Below are 17,628 nucleotides of genomic sequence, written 5' to 3' on the forward strand. Positions count from 1 at the left end.
AGTAACATTATGTGTTTATTTCTATACACACACCTTTAATAACACCGTTTTATACACACACCTTTAATAACACCGTTTTATAGATACACCCACATGTATAATTCCGAATATAGAATATTGCTAATTTGCTATACGTCCTTAATTTTACCAAAAGTTACTCCTAATCAATGACAAGTAACAACTTCCATAGTTGATATCATAATTACTATAGCTTCGGATACTCTTCCATGTTTTTTACACGTGTCGAGTTGTAAGACTAGTCTCTCGCTACTCGAACGCCAACTTTGATTCACATTGAAAAAAAAATAAAAAAATAAAAAAAAATGCAACAAGAAATAACGTAATTTCCGCATAAATAAAAATTAAGTAACCACACAAACATGAAATAAAATAAATAAAATTAATAAAATAAAAATAAAACAAGTCTTCTTCTTCAACAAAATTCTCTCTCCTCTTTTCAAGGGTTTCTTAATTTTTCCCTCAAAATTCTCTTCAACTTTCTCTCTCTATCTTCACACTCTACAAAAACCCTTCTTTTCCTTGAATTTTCATTATATTTTTATTTATTTATCTATTAATTTATTTTCTCTGAAATTAATTATTACTCTGCAAAAAAAAAAAAAAAAAAAAAAAAATTAATTTGAAGAAGAAGAAGAAGGATGTTGCCGTCGTTATCGTTATCGTCTTCGTCGTCCTCTTCAGCTACGAGTCGAGTTGATAAGGCTACCAGCGAGCTTCTTGTTGGTCCTGATTGGACTTTGAATATTGATATTTGTGATTTTTGTAATTCTAATCACTGGTAATTTTTTTTTATTTTTTGTTGTTGTTTGACTTTTTGATATTTTTTTTTTTTAAGTATTTTTAGTATTTTGAGCGATTTTCTGGTGATTTTTTTGATTTTCAATTATGATTCTCAGTATGTTTGTTCAATTTATATTTTTTCTACCACTTTTGTTTAATTTTTCTGAAATTATTGCTGTTCGGAGTTGTTTTTTTTTAGGTATTGAGTTTATTTTAATGTATTGTAAATTGTTTGTAGAATTTTGTCAATTAAAAAAGGTTAAATTTTAATTTAGTGGTTGATTATCAGAGATTTTTAAAATTATTTTTAATTTTTTTTTTTGAATTTAATTGTCTGTAAAATAATAAAATAAATATATAAAAAAATTTGTTTAATTTTTTTTAGTACTCTGTTTCTAATTTTTGGATATTTTGGAAGAATTTTAGGGTTAAAAGTGTAATTGAAGAAGAAGACTGATGTTTTTGCTTGTTGAATAATTAGGTTGGCGAAAGACGTGGTGAAAGAAGTGAAAAGGAGATTGTTGAACAAGAATCCTAAAGTTCAATTGCTTACTTTAACGGTATAATTTGTTACTTTTTGTTCTTCCTTTTTACATGTTTTATTGATTATAATTGTACTGATTTATAAAGTGGTGTGTTGCAGCTGTTAGAGACTATGGTTAAGAATTGTGGCGAGTATATACACTACCACATTGCGGAGCGAAAGATTTTGGATGAGATGATCAAACTCGTAAAGAAGAAGGTATGATTTATGAGGAAATCGCAAAATACTTTTGTTTTTCGTGTACTATATCATGCAAAATTGGCAAAATCAACTAATCGTATCATGAAATACCTTTGATAGTCATGTATAATATCATGCAAATATGACAAGATTAACTTATAGTACTCCGTCTCATGCATACGTGCAATACTTTTGATTGTAATCAATTTTATGGTTCAAATGTTCAATATGTTATGAAAATTAATGAATGAGATACCACATTTTGCTGTTATCACCGGAAAATTGGCAAAATCAACCAATGGTATCATGAAATACTTTTGATTTTCATGTATGATATCATGCAAAAATGGCCAGATCAACTTATAGTATCATGCAATACTTTCGATAGTGATGTTCAATTTTATGGCTCATTATGTTACGAAAATTAATGAATGGAATACCATATTTTGCGGTTATCACTGGAAAATTGGCAAAATCAACCAATAGTATCATGAAATAGCTTTGATTTTCATGTACATTATCATGCAAATATGGAAAGGTCAGCTTATAGTATCATGCATTACTTTTGATTGTGATGTTCAATTTTATGGTTCATTATGTTATGAAAAATTAATGAGTGAAATACCATCCTTTGCTCTATATGATTCCTCTTCCTAAGAAAGTCATAGAGAGTGTTAAGATGAATCATACTCCAACACCCTGCTGCAGAACAAGTGTCACGTGTCGGATCCTTTGACACTTTGACAAGATACGAAGTCCAAATAGTGGCCTTGTATGAAATTTTATAAAATCTGGCGTGGTGAAGGATTCGACACCTTGTCGGATACGGCAACCAAATCTAAGCCTAGGCTAAGTAGTCATTCAATGAGTATATATCTTCGTAATTTTATATTATTTAATGCCATGTCAGCTTGTTTTCTAGTTCAAAACCCCCTTTTCTTAGGCGGATAGCTCTAAATCAACTTTTGAAAGAACCGGTAGGAAATTAGTGAGCTTTGCTATACTTGGATGTCAGCTATGTTACTCAGACTCTTCGGTTTACCACAAGTACACGTGTCGGACCCAAGACACATGGGTATTTTACTTGGACACTTCATTTTAGTTCAAAATCATAGAAATTTTTCACAAAATAGACGCCGTGTCCGACTAACGTAGGCTGTCATTTTAGCTTTGCAATCTGCCTGGGTTACCCTTTTTTAGAGATGAGTGTGAATAGTAATCTGAATAGAATTCAATGAAAATATGGAAAATTTCATCAAATAAATCTTACCTAGGCTTTTAGTTTCAAATTGCAATTCAAACAAAGGCCCTATCGAATACATGATCTATCTTCAATTTCAATTGTAAATCAAAATTCCCTATACCCTCCGTTTTTTGTATCACACTTTGATCGGTACATAGTTTTTAAGAAATATATTTGACTTTAATATAAAATGGAGTAAGTGAGGAAGTTTGTGTGTTAAAAAATTATAGAATAAGATAGTGGAGTTAATATTTTACTGAAAAGTAAGGGATGTGAGAGGGAAATAAGTAATGAAAAAGTAGTAGTGGGTTTGGGTGGTGATCATGAGAGGAGAGAGAAATAGTATTAAAATGTTGCTTTTTGCCAAAATTTGTAAGTGTAAACTTTACAAAAAAAAAGCCTCATTTGGATATTTGGTAAGTGTAACACTTGAATAACAATGGAGGGACTATTTGATGAAAACCCCCAATTATCAAATTGGTTAGCAATAGTGGTCTTTGACTTACAGGTTGACATAGATTATTTATTTGTCAGTGATTTGTCGCCGGTCATGCTATTCCATGTCAATTCGCTCTTCAATTCTCTTCTCTTATTCTCTGTCTTCATTTCCCCTATTGTCACAAAATTCATTCTTCTAATCTTCTCCCTTCCTTTTTCGTTTTGGAAGCTTTGGAAGCATATGCTCTCAATTATTTCTCCTCTTCGACCTCTACAACAAAATGTTTGAAGGTTTTTTTTTTTTTTTTTTTGCCCTTTTCTCCCCATTTGTTTTGCCTATTAGCTAACAGACCATGTGACCTCGCCCCTTTTCTTAATTAAAAAAAAAAAAGCTTCTGGAGTATCTGGGCACTACTTACTTATGCGTTTGGTGCTGTGTTTGAATAAAATTACTGGTGATTGTATCAATAGCTGGCAACATAAAGCTTAACTCTTTGTTGTCTAGAATTTTTGAAGGTAATTTGATATCCTTGTATTACACTCAGATAGGTATATCGTGTATATTTAGAGACACATGTGCTTTGTCTTCCTGGTTTTAATTATATCAAACTGGCAAATGGATTTTTGAGGAGATCTTTAGTGGCTGTGTTACCTCATGAAGAAGGTCAAATATATCTGAGCTGCTTTTATTGTCTGCTTAAAACATGCCTTTTCAAATTCTGTAGTATTGCAATGCTCTCTGTTTCTATCTTCTTAACGTTCATGTTAAATATGTAATTTTTTTATTTTTTAGTTTTTTATTATTTTATTATTATTAAATTTTTTTTAACCTAACATCTGGATTTTAAAAATGATTTTCAGGCTGACATGCATGTGAGAGAGAAAATTTTGGTACTTCTGGATTCATGGCAAGAAGCATTTGGTGGTCCTGGTGGAAAATATTCTCAGTATTACTGGGCTTGTGATGAACTGAGGGTAAGCACATTCAACTTATGTTTTTGAGTGCTTGGGCACCCGTAGATATTATAAACTCCCATTTAGGTAGCTATGGGACTCATGTCAGAATTGTGTTGTAGTCCTTAATGAGTACAATTTGCAAAGCGTGTGATTTGACTATTAAGCTCCTTTATACCTATCCTCCTTGCCTATATGGAGCGCTTTTTAAATTCAGATTCTGGAGCTTTAGTCTGCAGCCTGGCTGTGATTGAATGGTTGGATATCCTCGTCACAAGTTCTATGGGCCTAATGTCCTGTATCTTATGCCCTCTATGGAATAGCACTCTGAATGGCTTTAAATGTCAACAATCCTCCACTGGGCATTAAAAAACTTGTTGGCAATTTGTTTAAGTTTCATTTACTACTGCTATGCTGTCCATGCTTCTTCAATCCATTACAAGTTGCAAAAGGAGGAGGGTGTGTGTGTGTGTGTAATTTGATCTCTTTATCCACTTTTCTTGTATAGATACATTTTGGCACATTTTACTTCAATTTTCATACATAGTCAAGTATCCTTTACAGGTTAATGTCACCATTTCTTAGCAAGAATGAAAAGAAAAAAAAAAAATCATAGATAGATGCATTTCTGTAGAAAACTTGAAGGGAAAATGATGTGAATTATATGAATTTTTAGTAATTTTTAAGATTAGTCTAATCTTTGGATCATCTTCATCAATCTCATCTTCGATGATCATATTCTGATAACCTAGTTGCTCTGTACTCATTAACCTGTATTTGCACGAGAACTCCTATGTGGAAGGCGTAATTGCATTGTATGCACTGTACATCACATATCAAGAGCCACCCTTTTTTGCTCAAAATACATGACATGCAAGATAAACTAAAGGAGGGCTTTCTTGATCTTACATTCTGTCATGAGTACCAAGAGAGTAAAGCTTTCACACATCATATGCACTATAGTACTGTACATGAGAAGCCCTTTTTTTGCTCAAAGCACATCTCGTACAAAATTTAGGGCTATCTCCATCTTCCTTTACTTCATCTAGAACAGGATGACCCCGCCCGCTCAAATAAAAAAAAAAAGGGATGTCAGATTTAATTAAGTAGTTGGAGTAGGAGTATTAGGAGCTTTGAAGGAGGTGGTCAATAACCAGTCTCTGCCGTTGATCTATCACTGAGGAGGAGCAGTTTAAGTAGTAGTAATTTGACTTATAATACTGCTGCAGTGCTGCTAATTGGATAGAGAGAGAAAGATGACCGATGGTAGGTGATGCAGTTATATGATGCCATTGATAGGGGAAGGATATTTTCAGCGATAAAGATGACTATTATGCATAAGCTGGCAAAACTTCTTGTTCTGGCTACTTTGTTACCAAGGTTGTCGGTTGTTGAAAAGAGACCATTGTTGACTTATTTGAAAGGGAAATGTGGTGGAACTTGTATGAAGATACTGGGTTGACAGTTATTACCTTTGGATTCGTGGTAGGCGATGTAGGTTTCTTTTAGTTGTATAAGTCTCTATTTAAATGGGGCTGTTCTCAGGATGTGATCCCCACTGAAGCTGGAATTATTTTGATGCTATATATGATGGGATTTTATGAAGAACATCATTACAGTTTGGATTATGCATGTTAATAAAAAATTTCTTTTTCTAGAGTTGATTTGATTTGGAGAAGGGATAAATCTACAACATAGAAAGATTTAAGAGTATCACAAATAATTTTATTTTCTTGGTATGTTTTCTGTAGTTTGTATGACTATGGTGTCTGTAGTCAACTAGTCATCTGGATACATTGCTATATCGACATGCTAATTGCTATATTTGATCATGGCAGCGTTCTGGCGTCCATTTTCCCCAGCGCTCTCCTCGCTCAGCCCCAGTGATTACACCACCAGTCACCCACCCATCAAGAGTTACTCAAGTTGGCTTCGGCATGCCTGCCAATTCTTCGCGGAGGTTGGATGAAGCCATGAGTTCCGAGGTTGAGAGCTTAAGGTACTATCACGAATATGATAACGTGCTCTTGTTCAGTAGTGTATATGACGACTAAGATTTGTCATGCAAATATGCAATTATTTTGCCCGAATATTATCCATAACCTGTTAGCTGTGTTTTGGCCAGCAATTCGGCTTTGGAATCTATGCAGAATGCGTTTGAGCTCCTGGATGACATGCTCCAAGCAGTCAATCCTAATGATCGCATGGTATGGATTCTATGGAAACATCTATATGATAGTATTAAATGTCATGGATTATTGCTTTTAAGGAAAGGGTAAAACAAAGCATCTCATGCTTCATTTTTATTTTTATTTTTATTTTTTTTGTAGTCTGTGAAAGATGAAGTAATTGTAGATCTTGTTGAGTGTTGTCGTACAAATCAGAAGAAGTTGATGCAAATGATCACTACTACTACGTTAGTATTTGCTGGAATGAGCTTTTTTGTTACTTTTTGTATAATTTTTCATGTGTGACCAGGAGTTGGTCAATTTGCTAGTTTTTGACTCATCTTAGTGGCCTGCTCATTTTGCAATCTTATTTTGGTTGGTTGGCAGGGATGAGGAACTTCTTGCTCAGGGTCTTGAGATGAATGATTCCTTGCAAAGTGCGATTGCAAGGCATGATGGAATAGCCTCCGGCGCTCCCCTACCAAATCATAAGAGGGATATCAGTGTTCAACCGAAGGAATCAGTTGAAGAATCCAATGCCAAAGTTACTGAGGCAAGAGACAAATCTCCTGTAGAGGGCAGCAATTCTCCAGCATCTGAGACGCCTGGTTCAAAGGCTCTAGCTGAAGAGGAGGAAGAGGAGGATGAGTTTGCGATGCTTGCTCGAAGGTTACTCTTTTAAAATGATTTATTATCCACTTGTTTAAATCTATTTTTTTTAAAAATTCCTAGCAGTTTGAGTAGCTCCTTTATTACTTTATGCTGGTAGCTTTCTTTGTGTTTCGCACTTTCTAGACAAAATATGAGGTCAGTCGAGATCTGTCAATCAAAATCACCACCATGAATGACATGACGCTCAGGCTACAAAATCATGCTTGCCTATGAATACTTGGGCCAACTTGGCTATAAATTATGAATGGCCCAAAAATACTTGGGCCAACTTGGCTACAAAGTATGTACATCTATGAAAACTTGTCAACTACAAGTCAACCTAGCAGTTGCATGTTTTAATATCTGCTTTGTCTGTATATCACAATAGTTACATCTGATTCTGGAGCTCAATTTTTTTTGTACTTCAAATCTTCAATTTAGTCTCTTTCTTTTTAAAATTATTATTATTTGGTTTAACATGATCTTATTGCAGGCACTCAAAGGCACAAGCTGCACCTTCACATAGTGCTGGGACAGTTTCTACAGAAGATGCAGCCTCCTCTAGTGGTAGCAATAATGCACTAGTATTATTTGATGCACCTTCACCTGCAACTGCAACTACGACGACAACTAGTTCAAAAGAGCAGGACATTATTGATCTTTTGAGCCTTGTTCTGACTACAAGTTCAACTTCTTCTGAAACCTCGCAAGCTCCAACCTCAGCTCCTGCACAAGACACATTTGAGGTACACAGTTAATCTTTGTTTAGTTGACTGAATTATCATTATACTTGTAAGTAGTATCTTTATTTTTCTGATGATTTAGGTTTTCATCTTATTGGTGCCTCTTCTTTTCAAAAATAGCATGATATTAGGATTGACCATGCACATTGTTGCTTTTTGATAGGCATCTCTCAACAGTTATGTTGTGCCATGGGCGCAGCCTCAACCACAGCCTCAGCCCCAGCAAATGACACAGTCTTCACCTCAATTACAAACACATTACCAGTCGATGCAATCTCAGATGCCAATACAATCTCCACTGGGTTACTCACAATTTTCTTCTGTGTATCCCCCACCTCCATGGGAGGCAACCTCCGGTTATGGCAATGGCCACATTCCGGGGTCTAATCCATACCAATACCCAACTTCTCAAGGAAATATGAACAATTATTCCATGTCTATGCAAGGAGGTTGGTCATCACAGAATGCATATTCACAATACGGAAATCAGCCAATGTATTCCAATCCTCAAGCTGCTGGCAACTCCGCTCCAATGCCAGGCATCCGTTCACTTCAGCATGCCAATTCCTTCCAAAATCCCCCATCTATGAACAACCCATACACAAATTCACAAGTGGCTAATAATTCTTCCTCATTACCTATGCAAGGAGCTCGACCATTTCAGCATGTCAACTCTTTTCCTGCAAAGGTAGGCAATGGGTTAGGTATGAATGGAAACACTACGGTGTCGAATAATGGCTCTGTTGGTATCCCTTCTTCAGGGCAGAAGCCTTATATTCCGTCTTATCGTCTCTTTGAAGATCTGAATGTCTTGGGTGGGTCAGAAGGCAAGATCAAGAGTGGTCCGTATTCGAGTGCATCAGGAACCCGAATATGATAGTTGGAAGGGGTAGTAATGTTCGAGTTCAATCGTGCAATGACCTTGAATTGGATTACTCACGCATACATGTGAATAGATGTGTATATCTACACACATTGGGCTTGTAATTACTCAGACATATTGTGATGTTGGCTTGAACATGTGGTGTTGGTACCTCCAATGATTTATAATAGAATTTAATAAATTATCTCGATTGTTCCCTAACCTTTTTGTAAAGTGCTTGTTCATATCAGAAACATGTTCCTTTTTTCAGTTATCTTTTGTTTTCGCTAACAAAATTACCTTTTATATATGATGATTTGCATAAAAATGAAATGCGTGATATTATATGTTCTCTCCATCACTCACTACCTTCATGTTTTCATCCACGTCAAGAAAAAATGGAAGGCCAATTAGGTCAAGGGTGAAGAACAAGAAAGGTATAAGGTATTGCAGGATCAAGAAATGCAAGGGAACAAGTTTGGAACAGTTTAGGGCTAATTTTGGCGATGGATATCCTCAACCCCCTTATTTTTATTGCCAAGCAGTTCATAGTGTAACCCCAATCTCCTTTTTAGTTCTTGTATTAGTTTGGTTAAGAGGTTTAAATTTTCTTGTTTTAGTCTTGAGTTTGTTGGGAGCTAGTCTTCTTTTTGACCGTTGTCATAAAATATACTATCTCCGCTTTATATTATTTACAATGATTTGACATAAAATAGAGAGAAAAAATGTCTAATCGTTGGACTACAAGAGCAGCAGCCTAATAGGACTAGAAATTTCATAATGAGTTGGACCAAGAATTAAACAGGCCTGGGGGTACTTTCTGAAACTTTTATGGGCTCTTTTTGTGTAAAACACTATAACATAGAGCACGATATATAGTTATATACCACACTTCCTCAATATATATATATATATATATATATATATATAGAGGGATCCGATAAGAATCCCTCCTTATATAAGAAATCTTTCTTATGTAAGAACACCTTATGTTCTAAACTTTTTCCTATGTTCTAAATTTTTTTCTGCTTATTTTCTAAAGTTTTTCCCATATTCTAAATTTTTTCTACTTATGTTCCAAATTATTTCCTATGTTCCATTTTTTATTAGCTTATATTCTAAATTTGTTCCTATGTTCTAAATTATTTTTTCAGCTTATGTTCTAAACTTTTTCCCTATATTATAAATTATTTCTACTTAGGTTCCAAATTATTTTCTATGTTCTAATTTTTTTTTTAGCTTATGTTCTAAATTTGTTCCTATGTTCCAAATTATTTTTTGAGATTATGTTCTAAATTTTTTCCTATATTCTAAATTATTTTTTCAGCTTATGTTATAAATTTATTTCCTATGCTATAAATTTATTTTTCAACTATAAATTATTTTTGCAACTTATGTTCTAAATTATTTTTCTTATGTTCTAAATTTTTTCCTATGTTCTAAATATGAATTCCTCAAAATTACAGAAATGTCATTACTAAAGATTCATTTTAGATGGTTAGATCAAAACTAATAAAGGGTTGAGATTGGTTCTTATATAAGATTGGGTTCTTATATAGAGGAGAAGATTGGTTTCTTATATAGAGGAGGGTTCTTACATGAGTCTCTCTCTCTCTCTCTCTCTCTCTCTCTCTCTCTCTATATATATATATATATATATATATATATATATATATATATATATATATATATATATATATATATATATATATATATATATATATATATATATATATATATATAGAGAGAGAGAGAGAGAGAGAGAGAGACACACACTTAAGAGCTTTAAAAAAATGGATTGATCTGATATATATACTTCGTTTATTTTTTTATTGAAGAAGCTTGATCCGATTATACTCCTTTTGCTTGTATGTAAGTGTTCTATTTTAAATGAACACGTATGTCAACTTAGAAATTAGATCAGTAATATCTTTAATTATTAATAAGTATAAATCATAACAATTGATTATAAATAGGAATGGCAATGGGTCGGATGCGGCTAAATCCGAATCCGATTTGTTCAGTAAATGGACCCTAGACTCGGATCCGAATCCGAGTTCGAATCCTGTCCGTTTATTCGGTCCTCCGAAATGATCTTTTTTGTTTTTTTTTTTTTTTTTTTTTTTTTTTTGTAATGTGTGATATACTTATAATTGTTTGTATAGTCATACCGAGTAAAGTATAAACATAACATATTTAAATTATGAACTAAGTTACATAATAAATTTTTGGTGAAAACAAAGAAGCAATTATCCCAAGTTATAAAGCATATACTCATATTCTCGGACTCGGAGTCAAATCAGACTCGGTCGGACTTTGCATAAGGTCCAAGTCCGATCCGCCTCCTATTCGGATTCAGACTAATTTTAAACGGATTTGGATCGGATCGATTCGAATCGAACTCGAATTGATTTTCCATCCCTAATTATAAATAAACTATTAATTAATAAAATTAAGATTTCTATTCGACACACGCTATTCTAGACCTGAAATAACTCTACATCTCTACCCAAATCCAAAATTCAACTGTATCGTTAATACCCGAACTTAAAATAATCTAACCCGATTTTGTCCAAACATAATTCAATCTAACCTGTTGCTAATCTAACCTAAATAAATCTAAATGAACAGAAGGATAGAACTTGATCCTGTATAATGTATATAAATTGTGTGTAATTTATTATTTACTCTAATTATAAATAGGAAAATGATAAATATAGCCCTTAGAGCTATGTATAAGGAGCTGAAAAAGGAAATATTAAGGATAAATTTACTTATTCACACCGATTTATGTTTGATTTTGTCATGAATTCCCAATTTAATTTCAGTTTAGAAAGTATATTTAATGCTTATACATAACCTAGGGGATATATATATATATATATATATATATATATATATATATATATATATATATATATATATATATATATATATATATATATATATATATATATATATATATATATATATAATTACCCTTATAAATATTTATAAAAATTATGTGTTGTCAAACATGAAAAAATGTGCTAGAACTAAATCCTAAAATAATAACATCAAACAATTTTATCTGAACTCAAAACTCATTCAATCGAATATACCTACCCTTTTTTTTCTTTTTTCTTTTTTTTTTTTTTTTTTTTTAATTGAAAACACCCTACCCATATTATAGGCTAACTTGATTTTATTTTATCCGTACTCCAGGCTTGTCCAATCTAAAGGTGACACAAATCTGAGGGTTGCTCTATGCCTCTAGTAGCCCTATTTGAACTTGATAGTAACTTTAAGTGACATTGCTCTTGTTTGGTAAATAGTTTTTTTGTGGAAAGTTTTTAACTTATTGAGCACTATTAAAGGTTTGATCATTTAAAAAAAAAATAATTAGGGTGTTTGGTAAATAGCTTATTAAAGAGCTTTTTAGAATTAAAAAACACTTTTAGAAAAAACTTTTTATAAGAGTCTTTTGAAATTAGCTTATTAAAAAATTAACTTTTTGAGTATTAAATACACTGAAATAGCTACTCCCTCCGTTTTTTTTTATAAGCTAGAGTTGAAATTTTCCACTATTCATATTTCATTATTGACTTAATTTTTTTTACCAATATATAATACTCCGTATATAAATATGATCATATAATATGTTGTTGGATTTGTCATAATATCTACTTTTATAAATTATTTTTTTTTTCATAATTTTTCCTAATAATCTCATTAAAAATATTGATAGTCAAAGTCGTATCTCGACAAATGAGCAAATTTGACTTGAGTTTATAAGAAGAAAAAAAAAAACCGAGTAATAATAAACAGCTATTTACCGAACACTTTTACACAATGAACTATTTACAACCAGTTAGTCAAATCAGCTAATAAAATTAGCTAATCAATTCAATTACAATCAATTTTATTAATCAGCTAACACCTAAATACCAAACAAAGCCATTGTCCGGGCTTGATTAGCTCTAGATAAATAAGAGTCACGACTTAAATTATCAAATTTATTATAAGAGGTTTAGACCATGTCACTTACAGGCTTGAGCAATTGATTTAAACTTTCAGACCTTTCGAAGCAATTGATTAAAAAACAAAAAAGGAATTTAGAGAGAATAATCTAGATGATCCGAGATGCGATGAATTTTCATTCGATATAAATGTTAGCGTTGCAAATAGCTATAAGTTGGTTAGTGGTCTATTAGACCACTAACCACCATGTTACAGTCTACTTCCCTACCTGCCTGCACGAACCATTACATCACGAAACCAAACTAATTGAAGAAATCAATATGTTCACATTTTATTTAATTTGTGAGTGGTATTCTTCCATTATTCCATACCTCAAACTTAACTATCAATAATGGCTTTTGAAATTAAAGTTATTGAATTCATATGGTGTAATCAATCACTCCCTTCGTTACGTGTGTGAACGGTGTTGTATTGTTGAACGTAAATTTTTAAAAATTGTTATATTGGTATTTAGAATTGATAAGCGATGGTACATTGATGTTGTAGACCTACACATGATAAATTATGGATTATTTGTTCGTTGACAGATAATGTGAAATAGAAAAGAATATAATTAGTTAGTTGAACATCTCTATACATGGACAACATTGTTGTTTGTCGGTCCAAAATTAACCTAGACTGTATCAATCAAAACTAACAACCCTAAACCCGAATGAAACAAGTCCAAAATTTTGACCAGTTCTTAAATTCAGGTCAGGGTTATCGTCCCCCAAAACTAAATCCTACCTCGTTTGAAAAATGGTAAAAAGTAAATTTACTATAAAAAAAATATAGCTGACATCTTGTTGGCTTTGCATATTATACTTCAAGACTGCAACATAATCTACTACACGATTAATGAAGTTTGATACATTACTAGATACGTGAGTACTCCGTAATTCATAAGATCAAAAATCATAAGATCTCATCACTTAGGGCCTGTTCTCTTCAGCTTAATTTCAGTTCAATTCAGCTCCAATCAGTTCAGTTCCTAATTTCCTTCTCTCATAAACAATTCATTTAAGTTCTATTCAGTTCAGTTCATTTTAGTTCAATTCAGCTCCAATCAATTCAGTTCAGTTGTTTTCAGTAAATCAGAACAGGCCCTTAGTGTGGATGTTAATTGATTATATAGTATGTTTTGGAGGTGGTAACCAAAAGTTGGGATCAAATCCTATTAGTTCATCGCCTTTATTGCGCTCTCTCTTAAAAATAAAAATCCGAGAGTTGAATTACTGTTGAAAGTTAGTATCAACGTGTTGTTTTTTTTGGTGTTTAGAGAGCCACAAGGACGGGGTGAGAATCAATACCAAGATTTTTTGAACCCGAAAGGAAAGCTTTAACCACTTGAGCTATCCCTCACTCTCAGTATCAACGTGTTGTAATCATGCAGAGGCAACATTTATATTATGAAGTATATTATTGCAACATCAAGAAGGTCAACTGCCTAAGCAACTCAATCCGCTTTCTAGAGTTACAAATCTTACAATGCATTTTGTTTATGGATAATACTAGTATCAACAATAAATGTTTGAGGACATACGTCCAAGTTTTCTTAATAGTTAATATACATAGATGAGGAGCTTGTCCCGGTTTATTAAAAAATACACGAATTTATTTATCAAATAACACTTTCAAAAATAAATCAATAATTTTATTCAGCTCAAAATGATAGATGAGTCACATTGAGTATAGTAGAAATTGTTATTTTTGTTCTCCTTGCGGCTAAGAAAGTATATGGTGTTGTGATGAGTTCTTTCTTTTTCTTGTTTTTTAACAAAGTGTTGTGATGAGTTTTTCAGTTACAGAACTTAATATTTTTAAACCACCGAAGTAATCAATACCTGAACAGTAACTCTAGTTTGGGTTTAAATGTTTAATGAAGAAAGTACTAACAACTCTTCATGTTGAGGGAATAAATACATAAATGAGAAACGAAAGTATTAATGTCTTGTACTTTATTTGAATGTAGAGATGAAAAATTGAAGAACAAACCAATAATTTTTTTTTTTTTCAAAGAGCATATATTAGAATGTGTTTGACACTAAATTTAATTTTTGAGTAGATTTTATATTTAGTCTTTTAAATTACAACTCAATAGGTAAAAAAAATTGAGTGTATAGCAAACGTAGTGGTAGAAATAGCTTTTGTTAAAAGCTAAAACTATTAGCTTTTGAAACGGTTAGCTAGCTAATATACTTATATTAACTAGTCAACCGTTACTATACCGAACACTCCTAAATTAATTATTTATCATCACAATTATGCTAATTGTCTGTTGATAATTAATCACGTCTATGAGTATCACAACATCTACTATCACTACTAATAGCTATGTTAATTCTAATCCTTAAGTGTACATGTGGTGCTTGATACTTTTAAAATAAGGAAAGACTGTAAATAACCACCCCTTAAATCACATAAAATTGATTTTACCATCCCTTTTTTTGTTTATTTTAAATAACCACCCCTTAAAGTAAAAGAAATTAGAAATTACCACCACTTAACTAAAAGTTATTGATTTTCGAGTCAGAAATTGGTTTTCTTAGGTTTTGGGGGTCACTTTGGCCCTATTGCCTTGATTTGAGGTCAAATCACCCAAAAAAAATATCGAAAATGCCTTATTTTGAGAGTTTCACGCAAATCGAAGTAATTTTCAACATGCAAAACGAGGTATTTCCAAATTTTTTTCAATTCTGACTTCAAATTGATTTCATAGGACCAAAGTGACCCCCAAAACTTTAGTAAACCAAGTTTAGACATGAAAATCAATGTTTTTATTTTAAAAATTAAACTTTTAGTTAAGGGGTGGTGATTTCTAAAAAAATTTTACCTTAAAAGGTGGTTACTTATAATAAACAAAAAAAAAGGATGGTAAAAGCAATTTTAGGTGATTTGAGGGACGGTTATTTACAATTTTTCCTTAAAATAATGTTTCATTTTAAGCAATAATTACTACACATGTTTTCCAAAAGAAAAATAAAAATATTTAGCAAATTAGGGAGCAATCAATTTCTTATTTCTATTCTATAAGAAAAGGTATTGTTATGTGTAAGTCCGGACATTAGACGAATATAAGTTATTGAACATTTGATACAAAATATAAGTATTTGAATATCTCAAGTTTTGAAATTTAGATATAAATTTTTGAACAATTATTTTTATATAAGTTTCTAAACAATTTTATTCATATAAGATTTTGAAAATTTCATACAGTAAGTAACATATCATCATGTATTAGGTGTTGGACTTAGGCCCCGTTTAGTTCGTCTTATATTTGCTTATCTGAACTTATCTGATATGGTCTGATCTGATCTGATCTGAATGTCAGATTTGACCAAACTTTGACCTTAAATATACGATAATCTATACGGAAAAAATATATCAAAGTGGGTCTTGTTAGATTCGTAATAATGTGTATTTTATTAATATGTGATTTTCAGAATTTTTTTAATCACGAAATTAAAGATATTTAACGATAAAAAATTGCACATAAAACGATGATTTGATCTGAATTTATTTTTTCTGATCTGATCTGATTTTTTCTAAAATAAGGTGAACTAAACAAGACCTTATAATAAGAAGGATAAACCCAATACATTGTGGTCTTACGACTGTTGGTGGTTTTGTAAAAAATGGGTATATTTGTTTTGTTGGTGGTATTTTTAAAATTTTTCTAACCATAAAAACTTTCGACTATTTATGCTGCGAATTCTCAAATACATACTTGGATTTCAGTAACGATAAAATCCTTTCAAAATTTCATTGCCCATTTTCATTCAACGTTGAAAAATGGAACTGTTTATGAAAGATTATAACATAATCTAAGCCTTTACTAATACGGAGTATAAAATTAATTTAGAAATTAATAAATTGGACTAATTTTAACAAGCTAAATGCGAACCGAAAGTCATTTGTTTGACATTCGATGAACATTGATTGTCTTTGTATATTATTATGGACCGTTTGGTATGGTGGATAACTGGATACCTTACTAGTTTTATTGCGATGTGTAATGCATTCAATTTTAAGTCAGATTGTTCGTTGCAATAATAAACGGAACGTTAATAATTAAAAGTTATGTACTACTTCCTCCGTCCCCAAAATTTCGACCTTTTTGGGTTGATTTCGCGGTTATTAAAAAACTTAAATAAAAAAAAATAAAAACATATTGGAAAGATAAATTTACACGGGGTTTGTAAAAAAATAGAGAAATGAAGTATTAAATATACATGAAAAAACAAAATTATATATGGAAGCTAATTTTGAACAAATATTATTGTAAATTGGTGGGTATTTTAATGCAAATAGGTCGATCATTTTGGGACTAAAATTAGGCCAAAAGAGTCGAAATTTTGGGGACGGAGGGAGTACAATATATGTAAAATATGTCAATTAAGGTCAATTTTTTTTTTTAATCTGTTTATATCGGATATAGTCTATACTCTCTCCGTCCCTTATCTACACGCCTACTTTCCCTTATCTACATGTACAATAATAATGGAACGTTAATGATTGAAAGTTATGTACAATATATGTCAATTAAGGCCAATATTCAGGACTAAAAAAAAAAAAAAAAACATTGTTCAGGCTGGAAATAGTTTATATTAATTTTTTTTGGGAAATTAGATTATCTACTTCCCTTTGTCCTGCTAGTTTATTATAGTTTTCTCTTTTAGTTATAGTAAAGCTACACAAGTGTAGTTAGTTGTGATTGTTCATCTCCATCCCTATTATATTTGATTCGCTAGTATTAGTTGAATTATTAACATTGATTAAGTGCAAATAGACTAGATGATGACCATTTATATGAGATTGAAACATTTATCAATCAATAATTTTCTATTTATTATAGATCCACCTTAATCTTTCATTATTAAATTAGAATGTTCACAGCTTGAAGCGAGAAATACAGCATATGTCACATATGATACATAAAGTGGCATGGCCTCATGTGTCTTCTTTTTTCAAAGTACAACAATGGATGTAAAACTGCATAGTGCATACATACACTCTTTGGATTTTAGTTATTTTCTTTGAGAATT

General features: G+C 31.7%; 1 protein-coding gene across 1 annotated transcript; it reads left to right on the forward strand.

The window, feature by feature from the left end:
- Nucleotides 1-414: 414 nt before the first annotated feature.
- LOC145570629 (TOM1-like protein 6) lies at nt 415-8,789 on the forward strand. Its single transcript, XM_081629761.1, has 10 exons — nt 415-799; nt 1,283-1,361; nt 1,445-1,543; nt 4,068-4,181; nt 5,999-6,159; nt 6,286-6,367; nt 6,491-6,576; nt 6,716-6,997; nt 7,473-7,725; nt 7,886-8,789. The coding sequence occupies exons 1-10, from the start codon at nt 660-662 to the stop codon at nt 8,597-8,599; spliced, it is 2,010 nt and encodes a 669-aa protein (XP_081485887.1). The 5' UTR covers nt 415-659; the 3' UTR covers nt 8,600-8,789.
- The last annotated feature ends 8,839 nt before the right edge of the window (nt 8,790-17,628 follow it).

Source organism: Chenopodium album, chromosome 12 (genome assembly GCF_948465745.1).
Source record: "Chenopodium album chromosome 12, dcCheAlbu1.1, whole genome shotgun sequence".
Taxonomy (NCBI): domain Eukaryota; kingdom Viridiplantae; phylum Streptophyta; class Magnoliopsida; order Caryophyllales; family Amaranthaceae; genus Chenopodium; species Chenopodium album.

Excerpts from the sequence above, each read along its gene's own strand:
- LOC145570629 (XM_081629761.1), top strand. The coding sequence starts at position 660 with ATGTTGCCGTCGTTATCGTTATCGTCTTCGTCGTCCTCTTCAGCTACG. Across the intron at positions 6,160-6,285 it reads TCCGAGGTTGAGAGCTTAAG|CAATTCGGCTTTGGAATCTA; the intron begins GTACTATCACGA and ends TGTTTTGGCCAG. Across the intron at positions 6,368-6,490 it reads TCAATCCTAATGATCGCATG|TCTGTGAAAGATGAAGTAAT; the intron begins GTATGGATTCTA and ends TTTTTTTTGTAG.